This window comes from Garra rufa, chromosome 24, assembly GCF_049309525.1.
Source record: "Garra rufa chromosome 24, GarRuf1.0, whole genome shotgun sequence".
Lineage (NCBI taxonomy): Eukaryota > Metazoa > Chordata > Actinopteri > Cypriniformes > Cyprinidae > Garra > Garra rufa.
The window spans coordinates 34,925,416-34,952,759 of NC_133384.1; the positions used below are offsets into that span (position 1 = coordinate 34,925,416).

The window sequence follows — 27,344 nt, forward strand, 5'->3', positions numbered from 1 at the left end:
TATGTAAAAAATGCTGATATGTTCAGTTTTAGACAATCTTGAGTGAGATGATTGAATACACTGCCTCGTGTTTATACATTATAAACAGTTTGTAATAATTAATAGTCAATCCAGGGCCTGTGTACCATTAATGTGAACGCTTATGGAATTTGGATATACAGTGTAATATTAACAATGATATAGATTTTGATGTAAATTCATGTATTTTCTTATACATGTATAGATTCTAAAATGGTATTTTTATAAAGAATTTATAAGTGTTTTTTAATAGGTAGCCTTGAAGTAATCCTGTTATTATGTGTTGATTAGGATGTGGATTAGCATGTTTTGAGAAGTCTTATGTTAAATGGATTAGATGACTTTGAATTCGGAACAGGGAAACAGAGCCAGCTTTTTTTTTCCCTTTTTTTATGGAGAGGTTTGCATATCAGACAAAATATCTCGACCCATATTACAGCAGTGAAACATTATCCCTGTGTCCACAAAAGTAAACAGTAGTTGATCATTTACAGGGAGTTGGACGCTTACGTATGGGTCTCAACAAGGATATTTCTTTTGGTGCGTATGCTGGAAGAGGCCACCAACTGCTTTTGAATTCCGAACATTATTACCTTGTGGGATCATAACAAAGGATTGGAATTTCTGGAGTATTTCCAGTCGTCAAAGGAGAGAGCTCTTCTTTTCAATGGAGCAAGTTCTCTCCAGCCCTCAGGGGTGTTCTGAGTGGGAGGTGAGCGGGAAAGCCGAGTGGGAATCTGAGCAGGATCCGCTCGGATTTCTCCTAATGGATAAAGACAACACTTCTGTTGGTGATTCCACCAATGAAATTTTTCAGGAGAACGCCATAAACCTAGATGACCTATTTTGGTCCTCTCAGTATTCTGGACAGACGTATTCCTGGGAAAATGGTTTGGAATGTGTCTATCCTGAATGGAAAACTCAGCCGGCTCCTTCCCAAGATCTCAAAGGAGAACATTCTACTGGAAGTTTGGAAATTGTCGATGGCGATCTCATCTGTTTTAATTCTAGATCTGCTAGTCCTACAGTCTCGAACGTACAAGCGCAGAATCAAAATACTTTTTACAACCTTCCCGAACAGGTGCCTGATTTCCTGCAACCGGTGGAGATTATTGCCACTTCAAACCCTCTAGATGTGTACACAGGTGAGCTGGGTATTACTCCGACTGACAAAACACTACTACAAGAAACCCACCTCCTTGAGGACACACATTTAACAAACTGTGAGTTCAGCCATAGTTCCTTAGAGGAAAGAACATTTGTGAACAACGACAGCCAGAGCTTCCATCTCTCTCTGGAATCTGAAGGTTTGTTGCACGTTTCTCCTGTGGAGTTGTCATGCACAGATATGAACTCAAATCCCAAGCCTTCAATTATTTGTCAATTTACACCAGAACACATCTACCTCCCATCCTCAGCCCTTCCCTGTGAGCTTATCTCTCCAACAACGCATACAGAACCAACTGTCCCATCTGATCATGAGGGTAGTGCTCACCTTCCAATGGACGAGGTAGAGATGTTGTTACCTGGGCTGCTGGTTGGAGGTCTGCACTCGGCTAGTAACGAGACCCATGACGATGATGTTCAGACGCAAGAGACAACAGATGCTAACATGGAAACAAAGCAACTGTCTTCTGAAGTAGAGACTGTATGTCAGACTCCATTAGGTGAGTCTTGCATATCATCCGAACTTCATGAAGAAATTGTGTGTGGTTTGTCTACAGAATGCACATTTGATGTACTAATGGAAACGGTTGGAGAAGTGTTAGAGGAGGAAGTCGTGTCCAATACTCCAACTGATAATGTTATTTCTGAAGCTGAAACAGGACTCGCACCAATTGCTGTTGTTGATTTACAAGCAGAAGATCCTTCAAATGAAAGCCTGCTTAATGAACACGAACTTGAGTCCATATCTGAGCATAATGCCTTACTTGAGCTTTCATCTGAAAATAAGATCTTACCTGAGGACCACAACCAGCCCACATCTTCAATTGAGGCTGACGCCTCATCTGAGGTGCCCCATGATGGAGATATTCCTGATTCCACATTTGAGATCTTAACAGACACCATCTCTTGCGAAGCTGTACCATCTTTATTAGACACTTTAATTACACCTGTGACAGAACAGGACCAATGTGATGCAAACCCACCTGATTTTGAATCCAATTTACTCACCCTTGAATTTCAGGATAAGGCTGATGCCTTATCTGAGGTGCCCCATGGTGGAGATATTTCTGATTTCACGTTTGAGATTTTACAAGACCGCTTCTCTTGCGAAGTTGTGCCATCTTTAGACTCTGTAATTCCACCTGTTACAAAACAGGACAAATGTGATGCAAACTCACCTGATATTGAATTCAGTTCACTCACCCTTAAATTTCAGGACAAGGCTGACACCTTATCTGAGGTGCCCCATAATGGAGATATTCCTGATTCCATGTTGGAGATCTTAACAGACAGTATCTCTTGTGAAGCTGTACCATCTTTATTAGACTCTGTAATTACACCTGTGACAGAACAGGACAAATGTGATGCAAACTCACCTGATCTTGGGTCCAATTTACTCAACTTTGAATTTAAAGATAAGTCTGATGCCTTATTTGAGGTGCCCCTTGATGGAGCTATTGCTGATTCCACATTTGAGATCTTACAAGACGGTGTCTCTTGCGAAGCTGTGCCATCTTTAGACTCCGTATCTCCACCTGTAACAAAATTAGACAAATGTGATGCCAACTCACCTGATCTTGAATCAAGTTCAGTCACCCTTGAATTTCAGGATAAGGCTGAAGACTTATTTGAGGTGCCCGATGATGGAGATATTCCTGATTCTTTGTTGAAGATCTTAACAGACAGTGTCTCTTGTGAAGCTGTACCATCTTTATTAGACTCTTTAATTACACCTGTGACAGAACAGGACAAATGTGATGCAAACTCACCTGATCTTGAATCCAATTCACTCAACCTTAAATTTCAGGATGAGGCTGACACCTTATTTGAGGTTCCACGTTTGCCCCATGATGGAGATATTCCATGTTTGCCCCATGATGGAGATATTCCTGATTCCATGTTGGAGATCTTAACAGACAGTGTCTCTTGTGAAGCTGAATTATCTTTATTAGACTCTGTAATTACACCTGTGACAGAACAGGACAAATGTAATGCAAACTCACCTGATCTTGGATCCAATTTACTCAACTTTGAATTTCAAGATAAGTTCGATCCCTTATTTGAGGTGTCCCATGATGGAGATATTCCTGATTCCACATTTGAGATCTTACAAGACAGCGTCTCTTGTGAACCTGTGCCATCTTTAGACTCTGTATTTCCACCTGTGACAGATCAGGATAAATGTGATGCAAACTCACCTGATCTTGAATCCAATTCACTCACTCTCGAATTTCAGGATAATTTAACAAATGTAGAAGCAGACCTCCTAGATGCTTACCCTGAGGCTGTGGAGACACAGCAAGCTGATGATACACCTACAGTAGGCAACACAGTAGACTCAGGCACACTCAAAGTTTTGGAGATCTCAGATTTGCATCAAAATCAAGAGGCATCCAATTTGCAAATAGTTAGTTTAAACCTGGATAACAGTGAACCTGACAATCAAGAACTGAATGCAATGAGTGAAACCTGCCAGGAGCAAGTCAACATGCTTTTGGACCAACTGAATGACTCTTTGATTGCAAACTCAAGTGCAGTTGTTATAGATACACCTGAAGAAAATGTAACAGCTCACAATAACAGTCACAATACACCACTGAATGCTGAAGAGAAACTTCACAGTGTGTCTTTACAGGGAGGGGAAAGATCGGATTACAGTATGTCTACTCAGAATCAAGTCATACCTCATTGTGAAAGTAATCCTGATTCTTTAGAGTCCACTCCCTTCACCTGTGCAGGTGATCAGCTGACCGTGACAGCTGGACGAGTGGGGCCGGATCTTTCCGAGACCACAGAGTCTCCCGGCCAATTGTGTGAAGCAATTGAGGGAGAGGCGGGGTTTCCTGCTCAGGAGGATTTCCATCAGCTGACACCATCACAGATAGACCTGGCACAAGAGCAACAAGTGAGCTCAGTCGCCCCCAGCTCTCCTCCCTCGCACAGAAATGTCTTTCCCTGTGGAGCCAGCCTGGATGGGGAGGCCTACCTGACCTTAATGGAGAACAATCCTGACACTCCCAACATTCCCAAACATGCAGAAATGACTCTGGATCTGTGCAAGGCCTCGGATGCTCTTCCGACCAAATCGCTCCATGACCAGAGGGTCCCTGTGGATTTGATAAATGTGCCTATAGTTCATAAAAGCGAGGAGCAGTCGGCTCTCCGAGCAGTTTTCCAGGCTTTGGATCAGGATGGAGATGGATTCGTCCATATCGAGGAGTTTGTGGAGTTCGCAAAAGCATATGGAGCTGAACAGGTCAGTTTTAGGTGTGTCTGTGTCTATTTGTGTGAGTTTGTGGTGGGTAAACGTTGGGTGAGGGGAGTAGATGTTACAAAAATGCTTTATGATTACAGGGCACTGTGTGTCTTCTTTTGGTTCCCAAAGCTCAAAGTGAAACTTGATCATGGTGACACCCAAGAACTGCTCTTTTATTATTCAAACCCTCACAGACTCAGAATACCACTCTTGTCCTCTATCTCTCGCTCTTTCTTTCATGGCGTCTTTCCTTTTTTTAAGCATCAGCTGTTTTGCATCAGTTTTAGCAAACTATGCAAGTATTAATACACTTCTCTGTGCCACAAGATTTGCTACTTTCTTTTTTAAGTGTTTTTTCCCCCTTTATTTATATATATTTCTATATTTAACTATGTAGCAACTTGTAATGATTGCTGAATCTTAACTCCAATTTCAGTACAATACAATTAAGTTATATTTCTTTTAAAAAATTGGTGTTACGGTGAGACGTTTACAATGGAGATGAACAGGGCCAATTCTTTTGAGGTTTCCCAAAAAAGTCGAATTGTGAAGTTTATAGTTTTTTTAACCACTTGCATTAAGTCATCTGTTATAAGTTGTGTAATATTTGAGCTTTCAAGCTCTTTAAATCGTCCTTTTTACAGCTGTTTTATGGCATTTCATTGTCATGGAGACAGAGTTTGAGAATAACTTTGCATAGAAATGGTTAGTAGGAGTTTTTTTTACACTAAAATCATTTTAAAACTATTTTCTTGTGGCTATACTATTTAAACAGGCTACTGTTAAATGCGTATTCTTGCTTATTTTAAATAAAAAGAGGTGTGATTCTTTTTTGTTGACATTGTCACTGGTTCTATCATTTTGAGCTTAATTTGTACTAAAACAGAAATATTTCTGGTAGTTTTTTAAAGAAGTCTTTTCGGCTCACCAAGCCTGCATTTATTTAATCCAAAGTACAGCAAAAACAGTAAAAATTGGAAATATTTTTACTATTTAAAATGACTGTTTTCTGTTTGAATATATTTTAAAATGTAATTTATTCCTGTGATTTCAAAGCTGAATTTTAGCATAATTACACCAGTCACACGATCCTTCAGAAATCATTCTAATATGCTGATTTGCTGCTCAAAAAACATTATTATGTTGAAAACAGCTGAGTAGATTTGTTTTTCAGGTTTTATATGTAACATTATAAATGTCTTTAAATGTCATCAATTTAAAGCATCCTTGCTTTCCCAAAAAAGAAACAAATATATACTGACTTCAAGCTTTTGAATGGTATAGTGTATAATGTTACAAAAGCTTTTATTTCTATTTCTATTTTTATTTCTATTCATCAAAGAATCCTGAAAAAAAATTACTTAACTCTTTTAATTATTGATGATAATAACACTAAAGAGACTGAAGTAAATATGCTGAAAACTTAGCTTTGACCACATGAATAAATTCCATTTTGAAATATATTCAAATAGAAAACAGTTATTTTAAATAGTAAAAATATTTCACAATTTAACTGTGCTTTGGATCAAATAAATACTGGCTTAGTGAGCAGAAAAAAACATTCAAAAAAGTCAAAAGTCAACAAAAACTAAGGCCAAATCAATAATAGATAATGCATAGGGCTGTAATGTATGGTTTGTTTTTGTAATGCATGAGTTCATAAGCATTAATGATGTTGAATTATTAGTGTGTATGTAGTGTATTTTTGAATGCTATGCATTTGGCAGGTCAGTAAATATCCAGAAGGAGGATGCTTTTTTTTCCAAACTGCTCTTAGAAGCATATAACATCAAGCACTGGATGTACTGATTTTGAAATCCCTCTGTGGTTATTTTGGCATTCAGATGAGAATATAGAATTGCGTTCCTGTTAACTCCTGATCCCCCAGACACACGCCATTGTGCGTTTAGGAGAGGATGGATTTGATGCCGGAAGTCTGGCTCTTTTGTGGCTGTTAAAACGGCTGATCCGATCAGATGAAAGGTTAAACGAACAGATGAACGATAGAGAGGGTTGCATGAACAAGTGAACTCTTGCATTTGTCCTTCCATCATTGTTATTCGTCTTTTCTCAAATGCACTTGCACTGTACATAGCTAAAGAGACATATGACTTGGTTTTTGCATGGGTCTTTAAGTTTTTAATTTTGCAGTGAGCTTGTGACAGTGTGATACAGGTTTAAACTTTAACCGCCCTGTTATGTGAAAAGCATCACATATTTGCAACACTAAGCAAGTTTGTGTTCTTTATAAGGTAGTTTATGGTTTCAGGGATGAAATTGCAAACCGTACACCGTACCAACCCTCGAGGTTCATTCCTTTGTCTGCGTGACTGTGATTGGACTCAAACTTGCACAGGTTTCTTCTCGTGATGCAGGGTGTGCATTATAAGAGCTTGCTCAGCTGGTTGTCTGAGATGGTTTATGACTAAAAGGGTGGAACGAGATAAACTTATGAAGAATCAGGGAAGACAGAAAGTGATATGATGTAAAAAGAAATGCTATTTGTGTTTTAAGCTTAGTCTCAGATATGTTTGGAGTACACACTGGAGAGAGATTGGGCCTGTTTGCATGTGTTTGTGTGATGTCTTTTTATCTGTATGATACGGTTGCTATGGGATTGTGACGTTGGATGCAAATTCTTACCCAGAAGTAGCGTTTTCCAGGAAGAAACTGGTCATTAGGATCAGGTAACAGCAAAATTGTCCATGTGTGACACGTTGAGAGCTGCTACTGTGCATTTTAAAATGTAAGAAGTTCAAAAGTGAAAAGAATAATTTCTCTGCATGGAGTGAGTTAGCTAAGACCTAAAAAAACAAGTGTTTTTAACAAGATCAACAGCCTGAGGTTGTTGGTGATTTTTTTTTTTTGTGCTTTAATCATCATATGTGATTAATGTGAGTCAGTCAGTCACACTTTATTTTGATGCGTGAAAATCAAAGTGACGCCACTCATGTGACTGATTCGTGACTCGCTGGTTTTCACACTTTGACTTGAGATGCTTTTATATACTGAGTTTAAAACAGTTTGTCTGAACCACTTTACCATAATGCAGTCATTTGGTTAAGTAAAGGAAATTTGATTGTACAGGTGATAAAATGTGTGTGTGTGTGTGTGTGTGTGTGTGTGTGTGTGTGTATATATATATATATATATGTATATATACATTCAAGCCCGTAATTAGGGCCCTGGCAAATTCTGACTTAAAGTTACTTTTATTCAACCAGCAAGTTTTTTTTTTTTTTTTGATTAGGAATGACACAGATGTCTCCCAGTAGATAATAAGGTGTATATACAAGAGGCATCATTGTGGAAAAAAATATGTCTCAGCTTTTATTTACATTTGAACAAAAAGTGGCATGTCCAAAATTATTCATACCCTTCTCAATAATCAACAGAAAAGCCTTTATTGGCTATTACAGCAATTAAACGATTCCTATAATTTCTGACCAGCTTTTTGCATGTCTCCACTGGTATTTTTGCCCATTCATCTTTAGCGATGAGCTACAGCTTTTACAGGTTGGAGGGTCTCCTTGCCATCACCCTGATCTTTAGCTCCCTCCACAGATTCTCAATTGGATTTAAGTCAGGACTCTGGCTGGGCCACTGCAAAACGTTAATGCATTTCTTCACCACTTTTGCTGTGTGTTTTGTTCGTTGTCGTGCTGAAATGTCCATTGGTGCCCAAGGCCAAGTTTCTCTGCAGACTGCCTGATGTTGTTGAGAATTTTGATGTATTGCTCTTTTTTCATGGTGCCGTTTACTGTGATTAGGTTCTCTGGTCCACCGGCTAAAAAAAAAAACCAAAACCCATTAGGTTCCCACCACCATGTTTGACAGTGGGGATGGTGTTCTTAGGGTTGAAGGCTTCTCCTTTTTTACAAATAAAGGCTACATCATTGTGGCCAAAAAATTCAAGATTTTCAGATTTTTGTTTCATCTGACCATAAAACAGAAGACCAGAAGTCTTCTTCTTTGTCCAGATGAGTATTTGCAAAGGCCAAGCAGGCTTTTGTGTGCCTTATCTATAAGTGGTGTCTTCCTTGATCTGCATCTGTTTTTCACCTGTTGAGTTGATTAAAAAAATCAGGGTAATTAGGATTAGGACTATTTGGAATGGTATAGAACTTTGGATTTTTCCATAGACTGTGACAGTGTGCAAAGGGTATGAAGAATTTTGGACATGCCACTTTTTGTAAATAAAATGTAAATAAAAGCTAAGAAATATTTTTTTCCACAATGATGGCTCTTGTACATTGACTTATTATCTTTTGGGAGAAGCCTGTGTCATTTCCGGTCAAAAAAAAAAACTTGCTGGTTGAATAAAAGTAACTTTAAGTCTTTAACTTTAACTTTAAGAATTTGCCAGAGGTATGAACTGTATATTTAAATCTTAAAATGATTGCTTACCAAATAGAAATGTATTGAGAAACTACTCATCACAGGTGTTTCCTCTGAGGAGGCAAGGGAGGCAGTGTCTCCTCAAAATATTAGATGAAAAGAAAAAAACTCATAGTACATAAAATAAATCAACACCAGTATTACAAAATATAATGTTAAAAAGTGTAGAAATCACTTGTTTTTCTAAAGAAACATTGATTAAGTTACAGCGGGAGTCCACTCTCTCTTAAAGACGTAAGTCAACAACTCACACACATCTCTATTTAATCAGATTCCATCCAAAATTGTTAATCATCTGTAAACAAAAAATATATACAAATATATATTTAATTTTTATACATAAAGTACAAAATATAATTTTATATATATTTTTTATACACTTATGTGGTCCCTTAACTAACTTTGTTTTCATTTATTTATTTACATTTGTACGATTTTCTAAGATTGTTTGTTTACCACAAAAACAGATATTTTGAATAATGCTCATAATGGAACAATTGACAGTATATAGCCATAGACTTACATAATATTTTTTTCTATGTCGAATTTTGTGCCTTTAAGGGCTAAAACCACAAACAGAATTAAATGTTTAGGCAACAGCTTAATGTTTTGATCTCTCAGTTGGCGGTATTTGAGCGTGTTTGGTGTTTTTCTTTGAGAACTCTGATTCTGGAACTCACGACTGTCATGCTGGATATCAGTTCTGCTTGTTGCATGGTTACAGACTGTGTGTAATTGTGCCTGTTCATTGGAGTGTAACATTACTCTGTGTGTGTGTGTGTGTGTGTGTGTGTGTGTGTGAGAGAGAGAGAGAGAGAGAGAGTGAGAGAGAGAGAGAGAGAATGTGTGTTTTTCCACTATATATCAGGGATGGACAGACTTTTATCTGTGTTTTGTCTCTCCTTGAGTTACAAATAAGTTTATATAAAGTTTTGTTCCTAAATAAAAGATAATAGAGAAAAATACTAAAATGAGCCCTCATCATATATATATTCCTCCTCATTATATTTGATTATGTAATTCGTGCAGGGGAATTTAACATCTTTACATACGAGTAAAAATATATCACGTTTCTCCATTACTCCTCTTTTATTTTTTTCCTTTTTGTGGAAGAATAAGATCATGTTTGTGTGTTTTGTTGTTATTAAATGTATGATAATGTGGTCCATGATGCTGCTCTGTTTGTGTAAGTTTGTGTTTGTTAAGTGCTGTGTGTTTGTGGTTTCAGGTGAAGGATCTGACGCGGTTCTTGGATCCCAGCGGTCTGGGTGTGATCAGTTTTGAGGATTTCCACAGAGGCATCAGTGCAATCAGCAATGAAGGTACAGGACAAATACAAACACACTTAAGACATGCTTGAAAACATATTAGGAGTGTTTTCATTAACATCTGTTGTTCTTAATTAGAGATTAATTATAAAACAGACTAACCCAAACCCTAAAATAGAACTTTTGTGAATGTCAAAACAGAATAATAATATAATTAAAATGTTAAGGAAACATGTTTTTTCAAGTTTTTTCTAGTTTGGCTAGAAAACTCATCATCAGTTTTGTCCTCAAAACAATAGCCAAGTCAGAAACACAAACATCTTGTGTTCTTGATGACTGCTTGATAATCTGACACTATTCAGTAATGATTTTTCCTGATGGAGAGTTCACGTCTCCTCAAATACTGTGTAGAAAAACAAGTGCAAAATAATGAGTCAGAGCGTCTGTGAATTGCTCACAGTGAATCACACTGCTGAAATGGGAAATTTTTAAGTAAAAGAGTCTCAGAAGAGCTTTTACTTGCCAAACAGCATTAACACAACTGATATATTTAGAGTTATAGCTATATTAAATATTCAAACTAAAGAAAAATGAATTTATACCATATTACAAGACGTCTCCTGCCATAATGTTCTTAAAGACACCTGCTAGACACTTGCTTTGCACATTTCAAGCTGTTCTCTAAACCTTCAGAATAGTTAGTCTGAGTTTGGTTAACATGGGCTTTGTTTCAAAACTTGGCAAAGAAAAGGTTCTCGTTCTAGAAAAGGGATAAATTTACCAAGAAAAATTACATTTGCTGAAAATTTACTTAGCCATCCAAGATGTAAATGAGTTTGTTTCTTCATAATATTTGGAGAAATGTAGCATTTCATCACTTGATAACAATGGATGTGAATGGGTGCCGTCAGAATGAGAGTCCAAACAGCTGATAAAAACATCACAATAATCCACACCACTCCAATCCATCAGTTAACATCTTGTAAAGTGAAAAGCTGCATGTTTGTAAGAAATAAAGCCATCATTAATATGCTTTTAACTTTTATAACTGTTGCTTTTGGTTAAAATATGAGTCCTATATACATAGTATTGCTTCTTTGAGTGAACAAGTCATTTCATCTGAATTTGAGGTGTGAAATATACACAGACTAACCAACGTTTACAAGCAACAACACTCTAAAATGATTCTAAATAAATATATGAGTGTATTTTAATGTTAGAGGTCAACAAGGGGTGGAATTTTTCTCATCTAAATCAGAAGAGAAATGTAAACAGATCAAGCACCGTTTACAAGCTGAAGCAGTCCAAAACAGTTCTAAACAAATGTGCCGGTGGATTTTGATGTGAGAGGACAACAGGAACTGTTGGACTTTTCACCAGAGTAAGCGTTATTATGGATTCTGGACTTGTGTTTTGGCCAGAAATTACAGTTAAAATGTCTTAATGATAGATTTGTTTCTTATAAACATGCAGCTTTTGGCTTCACAAGTTGTTAACTGGAGGTCTGGAGTAGTGTGGATTACTTTTGGATTATTGTGATGTTTTTATCAGCTGTTTGGACTCTCATTCCGACGGCACCCATTCACTAACCATTGGTGTGCCGTCAGAACAATAATCGACAAGTAGTTCACACTACTCCAGTCCATCAATAACATCTTGTGAAGCAAAAAGCAAACGTTGCTTCCAGCTAAAGTATGAGTCTATAATCCACTGCTTTCTCCATTAAAAAATGTAATCTCATCTTAATTTAGAAGATAAATATGAATAGATCAAGCACCGTTTACAAGCTAAGCAGTCCAAAACTGTTCTAAATAAATGTGCCGGTGGATTTTGATGTACGAGAACAACGGAAACTGGACTTTTTCACAGAAGGAAGTGTCATTATGGATTGTGAACTCTTGTTTTGGCCAAAACTTGCGGTTAAAATGTCTTAATGATGAATTTGTTTCTTATAAACATGCAGCTTTTCGCTTCACAAGTTGTTAACTGATGGACGAGTAGTGTGGTTTGCTTGTGGATTATTGTGATGTTTTTATCAGCTGTTTGGACTCTCATTCCGACGGCATCCATTCACTAACCACTAGTGAGCAAGTGATGTAATCCCAAATGTTAAACTGTTTATTCAGCTAAAAATGGCTGACTAACACTAGTGGTCTCATACACTCCCCAATTTTCTTTCAATCTATTATGATGATGCTAGAACAGCATGAAGCACTTTGCTTAGGTTTTCCACTGATAATACTTCAGTAATGAGGATGAGGTCATGTTTCTAATGGCCTGCTGGGCGTCCAGTGTTTCACGAGTCAGATTTCTCTCTTCATTAATGGATGAGTGACTGAAGTATCTACCTCTCCATGCCTGTCTATTTATGCTATAACATTTTTCAGCAGGAAAATATTCCAGCTAGCTGAAACAGACTATTACATAAATACAGTTTCCTGGAGTCCAGACAGCCCGGTTGCTCAGTGCGACGTATTCCATGGTGACTGTTTACAAATGAAAAACATAGCGAGAATCTCAATGACACAAACCGCTGTGTCTCCAAAACACTTAAATGTATTTTTTTCAGTATCCGTTGAAACATTATAATATGGAGATATCAATACAAGATGTGTTTCTTTATCAGGATCTGATCCAGACCTCTACAAGACTCATCTCAGCGCAGTGGAAGGCAATGGACCTCCAGAGGAATATGACGAGGTATTAGACACCGACGTTGCGGTTATCGTGTTCATTTCTCCTCCCCTGCTGTCATGACAAACATAATAAATCAGGATTTCAGGACCCCATTATTGCAGGATCGTGGAATCCAGACCAGCACATTCCACAAATTCCCCAAAAGATTGAAAGACCACAGAACATGAGAAACAGAGTGCGTCCATCGTTCTGCCAGAGCGCCTCCTGCTGGTTCTGTGGTATATACACTGCCATTTAAACGTTTGGTATCAGTAAGATTTTTTATGTTTTTTAAAGATGTCTTTTCTGCTCACCAAGGCTGCATTTATTCGATTAAAAGTACAGAAAAAACAGTAATATTGTGAAATTTCATTTTGTGATTTACTATCACTTTTTATAAATTTAACACATCCTTGCTAAATATAAGTTTTAATTTCTTTCAAAGAAAGAAAGCAAAAGTTGTACTTAACCCCAAACTTTGAACAGTAGTGTATTTTGTTAGAAAAGATTTCTATTTTAAATAATTGCTGTTCTTTTGAACTTTTTATTTATCAAAAAAATCCTGAAAAAAATATCACTGGTTTCAAAACAGCATAAGCAGCACAACTATTTCCAACTTTGATAAGAAATCAAAATATTTTAATAATTTCTGAAGGATCGCGTGACACTGAAGACCAGCGTAATGATGCAAAACATTCAGCTTTTCATCCAGGAATAAATGTTTAAAAACATTAAAAATCTTACTGATCCGAACCATTGAACGGAAATGCATAAGTTTACCGTACCACTTTTCAGAATCTGCAAAATGCAAATTATTTTACAAAATAAAAGGGATCCTCCATAATGCATGTTATTTTTTTATTTAGTACTGGCCTGAATAAGATACTTCACATAAAAGGCGTTTACATAATAGTTCACAAGAGAAAATAATAGTTGAATTTATAAAAATGACCCTGTTCAAAAGTTTACATACTCTTGATTCTTAATGCTGTGTTGTTGCCTGAATGATCCACAGCTGTGTTTTGGTTTTAGTTTCTTTAGTGATAGTTGTTCATGAGTCCCTTGTTTGTCCTGAACAGTTAAACTGCCTGCTGTTTTTCAAAAAAAATCCTTCAGGTCCCACAAATTCTTTGGTTTTTCAACATTTGTGTGTATTTGAACCCTTTTTCCAACAATGACTGTATGATTTCTTTCGTCTTTCTGAATTTGAAGATCAGGGTAAATGTAACTTATTTTGTCTTCTGGGAAACACATTTTCTGTAGCTTCTGAAGGACAGTACTAAATGAAAAAAATGTATATTTAGGAAAAATAAGAATAATGTACACATCTTCATGCTGTTCAAAAGTTTTCACCCTGGCTCTTAATGCTCTGGAGCATCAGTGAGCTTTTGAACCTTCTGTAATAGTTGCATATGAGTCCCTCAGTTCTCCTCAGTGTGAAAAGATGGATCTTAAAATCATACAGTTATACACACACACAGACGTTTTATATATATATAATCTAATATACACCTCCATTTTAATGTGGTTACAGCCCAGTCTATCAAAAGATTTAGTAATAAAGAGTTATATAACTCTTTAGAGTTTCATTTTTATCTGCATAATATAGCGTGGCACTAAATTCATAAAGTGCGATTACAGAAACGCAAACTTTTTTCATAAACACCAAATGCCGTTTATGATTCCCTGTGCTTATTAGCATTCATTTTGTAAATACAAAAATGTGAAATGTGCTGCTTGAGGACCTTGTTTTTTTGCGATCTGATTTTCCCTTTCCTCATTTCTGTTTTCCCGTCACTTCTAATATGAAACGCACTCATACACAACTGTGTGTTTTCCTGTGGGTCATGAATGGCTGTGCTGTTTCCATGTTTGCTTTCAAAACACACCGGCCGAGGTGGTTTGTGTAGCACCTCGTCCAGAGGAACAAACACACTCACACACACACATGTGTGGTTGACAATATACAGGACAGGCTTCTGATAGATTTGTTTTGTAATACATGAACACACGCACTCGTCATTCATCAGAACATGCGATTGTTGCAGTACAACAAGTGTTTCGCGCATGTTGGGTGTGAATTATTAATGTTTTGCAACATGGAAACTAATCTTTAGTCTTTAAAGCCTAGTGTGCCGGCGTGCCGCCTACCTAAACAGCATTTTTGGTCATTATATGTACACTAAAAGTAGGCAGTGCATTAGACTTTGAGTCACAGGCACATAATGTATGCACACGTTCTGTTTGGTGTGTTCAGAAGTTCTGTTGGCACATAAGTGTAATGTTAATTAAAGGGGTGGAGTCAAGAACACAGACTCCGCCCATTCCTGGTCCTGCTGCCCTTCAGACTTTGGTCCTCATTTTCCAAAGCAGCAGACTAGGAGTCATTTCTCTCTCTGTTGACTCTATGTGGAGACTCTGAGAGAGACAGGAAGCAGTTGTTGTTAGTTTTGAGGTTAGTTAGTGAACTTGTTTTTCCCGTGCGACGGTACTCAAGTGGGAAGAATGGTTCTGGGAATGGCCTCTCCTGTTTTAGGAGCTCCTTGCGGACTCGCACAGGTACGTTGGGCTCTGAGATGCAGGTTTGACGTTCAGTCTTGTACTTTTCTTGATAATTTTTGATGGTTTTTTGATGGCCATTGTGTTTTTTTAACAACTGTAAAAACATTGAACATGTTTAAACAAGTTTCTTCTTTTGCAACTTTTTATGATATAAAAGTTTTACACAGTTTTTCCAGGATGTGTTTTTTTCTGTTATGGTTCCTTGATCTTTTTTAAACTTTGTAGCCTCCTAGAATTGCTATTTATTGTCATAACTATTATGGTTTATTTTATTTAATATCAGCCAAGGTTCTATATTATAGTGCATTACTTTACTTTAAATAAGATGCGTCTTAATGGAACATGTAAACTTGCTAATAAATAACAACGAAGCCACTGTTTGTCTTATGAGGGACTTTTAAAGTTTAAACCGCTTGTTTTTGTACAGTGTATGATTGACAGGTGAGTAAGCTGTTATCTGGAAAGCATCAAAACGGCATTTACAGTACAAATGCAATGCGCTCATGTGTTTTCAACCACACCTGAATGCATCGGATCATTTTGTTCTGTAAACATTCGTCGCAAACTTTAATAACCTCCCGCCCGTGTGATTTGCATGTTGCTGTTTATTAAAAGCATGAGCTGCATGTACTTTGAAAGTATAAGCTTCAACATTTCTCGTTAATTTTTTCCAAGACAGAATGATCTGAGCTGTTATCCACAGTCATTTTATAGCTGTCAGTTATTGATTCAGTCGTTTTAGTAGAAACCTTGAGACAAAGTTGATACTTGCAACATAAGCAGGCACGCTTTATGTCTCCAAAAGCAATAAAAGTTTTCTAATCTGTGTGTGTGTGTGTTTGCAGCAGGCGGAGGTCTCAGACAGCGCCTATCTCGGATCGGAGAGTGCCTACAGTGAGTGCGAAACCTTCACGGACGAGGACACGACGGCTATGGTCCATCCAGAGCTCCATGAGGACGTGGAGACCGACAGTGGCATTGAAAACACACTCACAGATGGAGACGATCGCAACAGGTAACACACATATACACAGGTTTTAACATGCCCAAAGGGACTTGTAAATCTGCTAAAATCACATTATAAATGCAGAAATTTACATTTATAATGTAGATGAGGTTGTTTCTTCATCAGGACAGATTTGGAGAAATGTAGCATTACTTGCTCACCAATGGATCCTCTGCAGTCAATGGGTGCCGTCAGAATGAGAGTCTAAACAGCTGATAAAAACATCACAGTAATCGACAAGTAATTCACACCACTCCAGTCCATCAATAACAATCTTTTAAAGCAAAAAACAAACATTGCTTCCAGCTACAGTACGAGTCTATAATCCATTGCTTTCTCCGTTAAAATAGTAATCACATCTAAATCAGAAGAGAAATATAAACATGCAGCTTTTCACTTCACAAGTAGTTAACTGATTGACTGGAGTGGTGTGGATTACTTGTGGATTATTATGACGTTTTAACTAACCATTGGTGAGCCGTGAATGGGTGCCGTCAGAATGAGAGTCTAAACAGCTGATAAAAACATCACAATAATCCACAAGTAGTTCACACCACTCCAGTCCATCAATAACATCTTGTGAGGCAAAAAGCAAACGCTGCTTCCAGCTAAAGTACAAGTCTATAATCCATTGCTTTCTCCATTAAAAAAAGTAATCTAATCTAAATCAGAAGAAAAATATGAACAGATCAAGCACTGTTTACAAGCTGAAGCAGTCCAAAACTGTCCTAAACAAATGTGCTGGTGGATTTTGATGTGAGATGACCAAAGGAACTGGACTTTTTCACTAGAGGAAGCGTTATTATGGATTATGCACTTGTGTTTTGGCCAAAAATTATAGTTAAAATGTCTTAATGATGGATTTGTTTCTTATAAAATGCAGCTTTTTGCTTCACAAGTTGTTAACTGATTAACTGATGGACTGGAGTGGTGTGATTTACTTGTGTGTTGCTGTGATGTTTTTTTCAGCTGTTTAGACTCATTCTGATGGCACCCATTCACGGCTAACCAATGGTTAGTGAATGGGTGCCGTCGGAATGAGAGCCCAAACAGCTGATAAAAACATCACAGTAATACACAAGTAAATCACACCACTCCAGTCCATCAATAACATCTTGTAATGCAAAATGCAAACATTGCTTCCAGCTAAAGTACACGTTTATAATCCATTGCTTTCTTCATTTAAAAGTAATCTCATCTAAATCAGAAGAGAAATATGAACAGATCAAGCACTGTTTACAAGCTGAAGCAGTCCAAAACAGTTCTAAACAAATGTGCCGGTGGATTTTGATGTGAGTAGACCAGAGGAACTGGACTTTTTCACTGATGATGGATTTGTTTCTTATAAACATTCAGCTTTTCGCTTCACAAGTTGTTAACTGATGGATTGTGTGGATTACTTGTGGATTATTGTGATGTTTTTATCAGTTGTTTGAACTTTCATTCTGACGGCACCCATTCACTGCAGAGGATCCATTAGTGAGCGAGTGATGGAATGATAAACTTTAATTTTTGGAGCTTTTCCTTTAACTAAAATTAAAACAAAATGTAAATATTAAAAATAAAAATGTAAACTAATTAGAAATGTTACCTTGAAATATGTATAACAATAAATAATAAAAGTAGTATTTTTAGTAAAATTGCTAAAACTGAATTTAAAATAATTTAGCGCCGAAAAGAAATGTATAAGAAAACTAATAAAAAGCACATAAAAAACGATCTAAAATTAAAATGAAAGTATAAAAGTGAAAACTAGTTTAGAATGTTAATATATACTATAACAGTTTATAAATAATAATAAAATAACACTGCAGAAAGATGACATCAAATCTGATAGTGACTGTTGACCTGTAAACCGCGTTGTTTCAGTAGCCTTGAATGTATCTGCAATAATCTCACAAAATAAAACAACTTCCTGATATAATGTCTCAGTTTAGGACACTGTGTTCTCTGGACAAACACTTGCTGGTCTTTAACTTCCTTTAGTTTTATTATGCAGGTGCCACACAAATGATTCTAGTGTTGAGCAAAGGTGATCGGTTCTTGCTTTACTATTCAATTATTTTTCCCTTGTTAATTTTTGACATTGCACTGGATTATAAGTGACTCTGGACTACTAGACCAGTGTTGTTTTGCGCTGTTGTACATAAGTAAGTCTGTATATTTGTGTTTATGCAAGAATCCGCTGACTAGAGTTTTTCATTTCCCAAGAGCCACTAGCATCAGCTCAGCTGACCGAGGTGTTCCTGTTTCCCGTGTTATCAGTGTCAGTCTTTATTTTCCTGTCGTCCAGTTGCAGGAAGTGTGGAGTTTGCTCTTTCTGCCTTCCTGCGGCCCAGAGTTTATCCATCTTTCACTCTCTAGGGTCCGTTTCTCACTCGCTCTTACTCGTTTCTGTCATCGTAAAATATCCTGGCTCTCAGCCCTCATGTGTTTCTCTTGATTTAGCATTCCTGCAGTGTCAGGGTCACGCCGTCTCGCCAACGCTGACCTTCCCAAAACTCACATTCCGAGTTACGGAAAATGCATAATCTAATTTTACAGTAACTTGCAGATTACAATAACTTTTGCATTTTTGACTTCTTGTCTGAGATATCAGCACTTAGTACTGAGGGTTTGTTCTACAGCTGCAAAACAATTAGTCACGATTAATCAGTTCAAAATAAATGTTTATGTTTTATTTTACACACACAAACATGTATATATTAAGGGAAATGTTAATTTATAATTTACAATAATATATACACTGCTGCTCAAAAGTTTGAAAACAGATTTTTAATGTTTTTAAGGAGACTTTTCTGCTCATCAAGGCTGTGTTTATTGTATTAAAATACAGAACAAAACTGTAATATTGTGAAATGTTAATGCAATTTAAAATAGTGGTTTTCTATTTTAATATCCTTTAAAATATAATTTATTCCTGTGATGCAAAGCTGAATTTTCAGCATCATTACTCCAGTCCCAAGTGTCACATGTTTCTTCATAAATCTTTCTAATATGCTGATTTATTATCAGTGTTAAAAACAGTTTTTTTTTAAATTTTTTTTGGAACTTGTGATACTTTTTTCAGTATTCTTTAATAAATAAAACGTTAAAAAGAACAGCTTTTTTTTAAAAATAGAAAACTTTTGTGACAATAAACACCTTGTTTAAAGTTTGGGGTCAGTAAACGTTTTCTTTCTTTCTCTCTTTGAAAGAAATTAATACTTTTTTTCAGCAAGGATGTGTTAAATTGATAAGAAGTGACAGTAAAGATATTGTTAGAGCTGTTCTTTTTAACTTTATTCATCAAGAATCCTGAAAAAAGTATCACAGGTTTCAAAAAAATATTTCCAACATTGATAATAAAAGTAAAAAATCAGTATACTGGAATGAATGCTGAAGGATCATGTGACACTGAAGACTGGAGTAATGATCTTGCATCACAGAAATAAATTATATTTTACATTATATTAAAATAAAAATCTGTTATTTTGAATTGCAATAATATTAAAAAAATATTAGCAGCAGTGTATATGTGTGTGTATTTGTATATGCATAATAAATATACACAGTACACACATTAATTGCAACTAATCGTTTTGCACCTCTACTTTGTCCAGATTCCTCAGTCTAGCCTTGATTTAGTCATAAATCGTTTCTGTGTTCAATATGTGTTTGAGTGTCAGTCGGACAACATAAGTTCATGCATACGGAGATTAAACTGATTATAGAGCATGCTAGCGCGCACACTGGGTCACCAAGCTCTAAATCAGATTAAGACACACACACATTTGCGTTTCAAGCATATGTAACTTTGCTCGCGCAGGAGATTGATTCAGATTTACCGGGTTACAAACGTCTGGCAGGAATGTCCGGCAGATTAAACTCTACAAATACAGCTACGTTACCTCATATAAAACTAGTTTAGACTAGTTTATTTTGAGTAAGTAGTGTATTTATTGTCGATCGTGGGAGTTTGGTTTGCGCTGACACGCTGTGTGCCCAGTTGCTCCGGATCGCCAAAGAAAGACCGTATCGCTTTAAGATGCGGTCGCCGCCTTCACGCGTGCTTTGTGTGACCAACCGCAATGTTATAGTGCAACGAGGGTGAGTATTTGAGGGGTTTTGTGTGTTTTTGTCATCCTTCAGTTTTAATTGGTCCTTTTCTTATATTGTTCAAAAGTGTGTGGAGTTTGTTAATGCTTTTGAAAGAACATCACGACTGCAGTATTAATGTGAAATATTATTACAATTTAAAATATCTTTTTTTTTATTTGAATATATTTTAAAATGTAATTTATTTCTGTGATGAAAAGCTGAATTTTCAGCATCATTACTCCATTCTTCAGTGTCACATGATCTTTCAGAAATCATTTTAATATGCTCATTTTTAATGTTATTATCAATTATGAAGACAGTTATGATGCTTCATGTTTTTGTGGAAACTGTAATATTTTTAATGATTGTTTAAAATAAAAAGTTTAAAAGTACAGCTTTTATTTAAAATGAAAATTCCTTTTTAACATTCTAAATGTATTTAATGTCACTTTTGATCAATTTAATGCATCCTTACTGAACAAAGATGTTATTTTGTACAAAGAAAGAGAAATTCTGACCCTAAACTTTTGAGCGTTGATGTAATTAATGCATTAAAAGTACTTTAAAAGCAAGGTCACTGAGTTCACCAATCAAGTGCATACAGTGGCCCGTCTGTCAGGAAACCAGTGACCCAATAAACTGTTAATAAACTCAAACTTTTTTAATGCTGGGTTTTCACGTGACCTGCACATGATCACTGTCCTACTTTTAGTCTGGTCACCTTCATGAGCACTTGTGAAAACACTGGCATTGTGCTGTTTTGTGTGCATTGTTTAGGTTTTGCACTGTTCTTTGTTTAATCTAACTGGAATTCTTCAGACGTTTTAGGGCTGCTGAGAGATTAAAGTGAATTATCAGATTATCATCCTAAAGACAAACTGTTGAAGTTCTGCCTCACACATAAAAACACACAAGGATGTTTTTCAAGAAAGTTGTGCTGTTTTTTTTATAGTAAGAATAGAAAAGAGCAAATGTTGTGAAGGTACTGTATAGAGAGACTATACATATGATTTAAAAGTTTTATGATTTTTGTTTTTTATGAATTAATGTGTAAGAAAATAATGTTCAGTTTTGTGGAAAGTTACTTTTAAAGTATGTAACTGCATTACAATATTGTGTTACCTCCCTAAAAAGTAACTAATTACATAGTTACTTCTTATGGAAAGTAATGCATTCTGTAACTTTTGTTTTACTTTTGCGCTACTTTTTTATTAGTATGCTTTAATTGAATCAAGGTCAGCAGCAAAGACATTGGTTAATAAAATGGGATGTGTCATATTCTGAGTTTGCATTTCACTGTTTTTATTCATTTGAGGAAATACTGCTTCTGCAGAAAAAGAAAAATGGGAAAACAAAGTAACTGGCAGTACTTATTTGGAAAAGTAACTGAGATGTTTTCTTGTAAATTAAAAAGTAATGCGTTACTTTACTAGTTACTTGGAAAAAAGTAATCTGATTATGTAATGCGTTACCCCAAACACTGGTAATGTGTGGAAAAATGTAATTAAATTAGGAGTGAATTAAGGGTAAATTGTGCAAAAATCAAGCTCATAGTGATTCAAATATATAATAGTTCAAGAGGCAAACTATAAGTTTTTAGTAAGGATGCATTAAATTGATCAATGTGACAGTAAAGACAATTATAATTTCTGTTTCAAATGCTGTTATTTTGAACTTTCTATTCATCAAAGAATCCTGGAAAAAAAAGTATTGATTTCATCAAAAATATTCAACTGATAATATGTTTCTTAATCAGCGAATCAGCATATTAAAATGATTTCTGAAGGATCATGTGACACTGAAGACTGAAGTAATAATGCTGAAAATGTGGTTTTGCATCACAGGAATAAATTACATTTTAAAACATATTCAAATATAAATCTGTTATGTTAAATGGTAATAATACTCTACAATTTTACTGTTTTTACTGTATTTGTAATCAAATGAATGCAGCTTTGGTGAGCAGAAGAGACATATTTGAACAATTCCAAAATTATGAGATTCATTTTTATTATGAGATTCATTCATTTTATTTTATTTATTTTTTTGAAATTGAGATTTATACATCATCTGGAAGCTGAATAAAACTGTATGGTTTGTTAGGATAGGACAATATATGGCCAATATACAACTACTTGAAAATCTGGAATCTGAGAATGCAAAAAAATAAAAATATTGAGAAAATCGCCTTAAGGTTGTTCAAATGCAAAGTTCTTAGCAATGCATATTACTAATCAAAGAATACATTTTGATATATTTATGGTAGGAAATTTACAAAATATCTGCATGGAACATGATCTTTACTTAATATCTTAATGATTTCTGGCATAAAAGAAAAATCTATAATTTTGACCCATACAATATATTTTTGCCTATTGCTACAAATATATCCGTGCTACTTAAGAATGGTTTTGTGGTCCAGGGTCACATATAGAAACAAGATGATTATAATACCCTAGTATTTTCAACAGTATTTCATTTAATATGCGTAGATAACTCATTATATTCTGTGTGTTTCTGTGATAGGTTCACACTGGGCTCTGATTTGAATGGCCACACCCTCGTAGCTGTAATTGGAGGAGAGGAGGAGCACTTTGAGGATTTCGGTGAGAGTAACAACACTTCAGACCTGCTGCTGGCCAATCAGGAGGATGGAGGGGCGGGGCCTGAGGGCGAGGGAGATGCAGAGACACTCCCACTTCCAGGCAGCCCACTGCCCCGCCCACTGATGCTGCTGTCACCTAGGTAACCTACAACAAAAACAAACTTAACCTATAAACAGTGGATTATGTAAAGCATAAAAACATCTTATGCTGCTTAAGTATTGTATAGCTTATACACTCCATCTATAGAACACAGTGTGTAATTATACTTTGTCCCATGCTAAACTTGGAAGGTTTAATCATAGGCACTGTAAATGTTTATTTTGGGGCGTACTGAATGCAGATCGACACAAATAGAAATACGCTATTTCTAGATTCAGTTCGAAAGAGAAAGTGAGTCAACACAGCACTGAAGGTCATGTGCATAATGAGACCTTGTAGAGCGACTTCCTGACCACAGACGACAGTCTCATTTACAGACAGTGTGTGTGATAGACAAAACAAAGCGTGTGTGTTTGTCAGACAGACTGAGATGTTTGTGTTCAGTAAAAGGTAAACCACCATGATGTTCTGCTGACTGCTCTGTTATTTCTCCAGTGTTAAGATCAGAGGGTAAAGGTTGAGTTGTGGTTATTGTTTTACTGCAGTTCTGGTGTTGTCAGGTTTATGCGATCTAGCACACACCTAACACTAGAGAGGAGAGCGTGGAAACACAACACACTCTCAAACCTGTTCAATTAAACACACACACACACACTCCTCCTGCTGCGATACTCCTCCACTGTAGTGCTCACCTTGGTGTAGATCCTCCTCCGTCCTTCACTGTCTCAATTGAATGTCCCCATTCTCTCCCTCCATCTGCTCATCCTCTCATTGAACACTCACACGCTGTCCTCTCCTCATTTCTCATGTTATATCTTCTCCTCTCTCCTAATGTCTACTCTCCGCTACTTATTTCTTCTCTCCCTGCTTATTTTACCTTTCTTCTGTACTTATTTCTCCCATTAAATCTATTCCTCTCTTGTGACTCCTCCTCATTTCTCCTCTCCTCATTTCTCATGACGTATCTTCTTCTATCTCCTTATTTCTTCTCTCTTGTGTACTTTTCTCACCTCGTCTACCCATTTCTCCTATTTTTTTCTTGTCCTACTCATTTGTCCGGCCATATATTCCCCTCTCTCCTTATTTTTCCTGTCGTATCTTCTTCTGTCTCCTCTCCTCTGCTCATTTCTCCTCTCTTCTCTCCTCATTTCTCCTGGCGCATCTTCTTCCATCTCCTTGTTTCTCCTCTCCTGTATTCATTTCTCTGCCTTTCTCCTCTCCTTTATTCATTTCTCCTTGTTTCTCCTCTCCTGTATTCATTTCTCTGCCTTTCTCCTCTCCTTTATTCATTTCTCCTTTTTTCTCCTCTTCTGTATTCATTTCTCCTCCTTTCTCCTCTCCTCTATTCATTTCTAATTTTTCTCCTCTCCTCTCATTTCTCCTGGAGTATCTTCTTCTATCTCCTTATTTTCTCTCTCCTCTCCACTATTTGTTTCTCCTCATTTCTCCTCTTCTCTGCTAATTTCTCCCCATTTCTCCTCTCCTCTATTTCGTTTCTCCTCTTCTCTGCTCATTTCTCCTCTCCTTTAATAATTTCTCCTCTCCTCTATTAATTTCTCCTCTCCTCTATTTCGTTTCTCCTCTTCTCTGCTCATTTCTCCTCTCTTCTATTCATTTCTCCTCGTTTCTCCTCTACTCATTTCTCCACTCCTCTATTAATTTCTCCTCTACTCATTTCTCCTCTCCTCTATTTCGTTTCTCCTCTTCTCTGCTCATTTCTCCTCTCTTATGTAAATTTCTCCTCATTTCTCCTCTCCTTTATTTGTTTCTCCCTATTTCTCCTCCCCTCTGCTCATTTCTCCTCTCTTCTATTCATTTCTCCTCGTTTCTCCTCTACTCATTTCTCTTCTCCTCTGCTCATTACTCCTCTCCTCATTTCTCATGGCGAATCTTCTTGTATTTCCTTATTTCTCCTCTCCTCTATTCATTTCTAATTTTTCTCCTCTCCTCTCATTTCTCCTCTCCTCTATTTCATTTCTCCTCTTCTCTGCTCATTTCTCCTCTCTTCTATTCATTTCTCCTCATTTCTCCTCTCCTTTAATAATTTCTCCTCTACTCTATTAATTTCTCCTCTCCTCTATTTCGTTTCTCCTCTTCTCTGCTCATTTCTCCTGTCTTCTATTCATTTCTCCTCGTTTCTCCTCTACTCATTTCTCTTCTCCTCTGCTCATTACTCCTCTCCTCATTTCTCATGGCGAATCTTCTTGTATTTCCTTATTTCTCCTCTCCTCTATCTGTTTCTCCCCATTTCTCCTCTTCTCTTCCCACCCTCTTCTCCTCTACTTATTTTCTCATGGCGTATCTTCTTCTATCTCCTTATTTCTCCTCTCCTCTATTAATTTCTTCAACTTATTTCTCTTCTCCTCTGCTCATTTCTCCTCTCCTCCTCATTTTTCATGGTGTATCGTCTTCCTTCTCTTCTCCTTTCTTCTCCCGACGGATCCTTTTCTCACTCCTTATTTCTCCTCTGCTAATTTTTTCCTTTGAATCCTCTCCACTTGTTTTCCTCTCCTCTGGTCTGCTCAGCCCCAGCTCTTTTCCTGCTAGTTTCCAGAGTTTCCTTCAGTCGGAGGCGCTGGAGTTTTTCTGCACTCACTGTCATAAGCAGATCAGTCGTCTGGAGGATCTGTCCACGCGACTGCAGCTGCTAGAGATGAATAGGTAATGCACCTGCAGCATGTGCGCACCTCCCCCATGCGTGTGTGTGTTGAGTTTGACCACTGTATGCTCATGAACATGCAGGCATCTGTGCAGTGTTGCATGACTCGTGTTGGTTTTGATGTGAAGGCTCGGTGTGTTTACATTCTGTAGGTGAAGTTTGTGGTGAACATAGATGCTCTGCTGTAGATGCTGTGGTGTGGTGTGTTTTGTTGTGTGTGTATCTGATGCATGCACAATAGTGCTTTTAGATCAACATTTTCTAAATAATACAGGCTACATAATACAAATCTAAGTAAGCAGTATTGATAGTTTAAAACTCATAGGAAAGCAAATTTCTTAAAGAGACGGAAGCTTAAAAATAACAGTCCTTTCAACTTTAAGTAGTTCTAAACCTATATGACTTATTTTTTATGTACAACACTATTGTATAGACAAGAATATTATTTAATTAAGTCATACAGGTTTGTAACAACATGAGTTTTCATTATTTGGTGTACTGTACAACATTGTGTTAGTACGCATTGAGCATGCTTTAATATTCAAAGTTGTGTTGCACTGGTCAGTTTTTCCAAAACCGAGTAAGAAACATAATTTCTCCAATGTTAATTTAACATAGAAAATAGGAAAATCCTGGCTTAGGGAACAGGGATGAGGCTCTGTTTTTTGACTATGAATAGAATAGACAAAGCCGTTTCTCTTGGCTCAGGCTTGCGCAATAGGAACAGAATCTCCTTTCACAGATCCGTGTTACACCTCCATAAATACAGTGTGTTTATTTCCGTGTGCCGTGAGGTCATTTCCATTGAAAGAAGAGCATTGATTCAGCCTTCAACCTGCAGAAAGAGCTGACGGCCCCAAACTTCAGCGCTTCGCTGGGTGTTTTTTGACCCGTGGTTCACAGGTCACTGATGGAAAGAGAGTTTTTCCTCTTTTCCCGCTCTCTCTTCCTAACCCGTTTCCTGTTTGTTCTCTCTTTTATAGTTCCAGCAAGAGAATGTCCAGTAAGAAAGCAGCAAGGTGAGATCCTCTCCCTCTCAATTCAACGAAAATTTCTCAGAAAACACAAGTTAGATCTTAAGCCATTTTGCTTGCAAATTTAGTAAAACTTAATATCTGCCAAATTTTGTACCAAGAAACGAGAAAAATAAATGTTTTTTTGAGTTCTTGGTTGACTAAGTTGAACTTTAATGGCAAAAAAAAAATGCTGGACCAGCATGGAAATTCATGCTGGTTTATGGTTTAGCAGAGAAACAGTGTTTATTTGTGTTTTTCAGACACTTGCAGCAGTCTGGCACTCTGGATGCCATGGGAGATCTGACTCAAGACATTTTAGACCTTGCGGATCGTGACATCACAGACAAGGTTCGGTAATGCATATGGAAATGTTGCATCAGACTTGTTCAAATGGTGCATTTATGGTGGATTGCATTGATAGTTTTGTCATCCAATGGCAAAAAGTGACCTAAAATGTCAGTGTAAAGTTCTACAGTTTTCAACTGTATGTATGTAGCTCTATATAAAAAAGCAGATTATATCAAATAAACAGA

At 36.7% G+C, this 27,344-nt stretch overlaps 1 protein-coding gene across 1 annotated transcript; it reads left to right on the top strand.

The window, feature by feature from the left end:
- Window positions 1-27,344, top strand: LOC141300981 (rab11 family-interacting protein 3-like). The gene is made up of 8 exons (XM_073831256.1): window positions 1-4,441; window positions 10,068-10,161; window positions 12,734-12,807; window positions 16,191-16,360; window positions 22,958-23,176; window positions 25,663-25,797; window positions 26,779-26,814; window positions 27,072-27,344. Exons 1-8 carry the CDS (start codon window positions 686-688, stop codon window positions 27,166-27,168), a joined length of 4,581 nt encoding a protein of 1,526 aa, XP_073687357.1. The 5' UTR covers window positions 1-685; the 3' UTR covers window positions 27,169-27,344.

Excerpts from the sequence above, each read along its gene's own strand:
- LOC141300981 (XM_073831256.1), top strand. The coding sequence starts at position 686 with ATGGAGCAAGTTCTCTCCAGCCCTCAGGGGTGTTCTGAGTGGGAGGTG. Across the intron at positions 10,162-12,733 it reads CAGTGCAATCAGCAATGAAG|GATCTGATCCAGACCTCTAC; the intron begins GTACAGGACAAA and ends TTTCTTTATCAG. Across the intron at positions 25,798-26,778 it reads CAGCTGCTAGAGATGAATAG|TTCCAGCAAGAGAATGTCCA; the intron begins GTAATGCACCTG and ends TCTCTTTTATAG.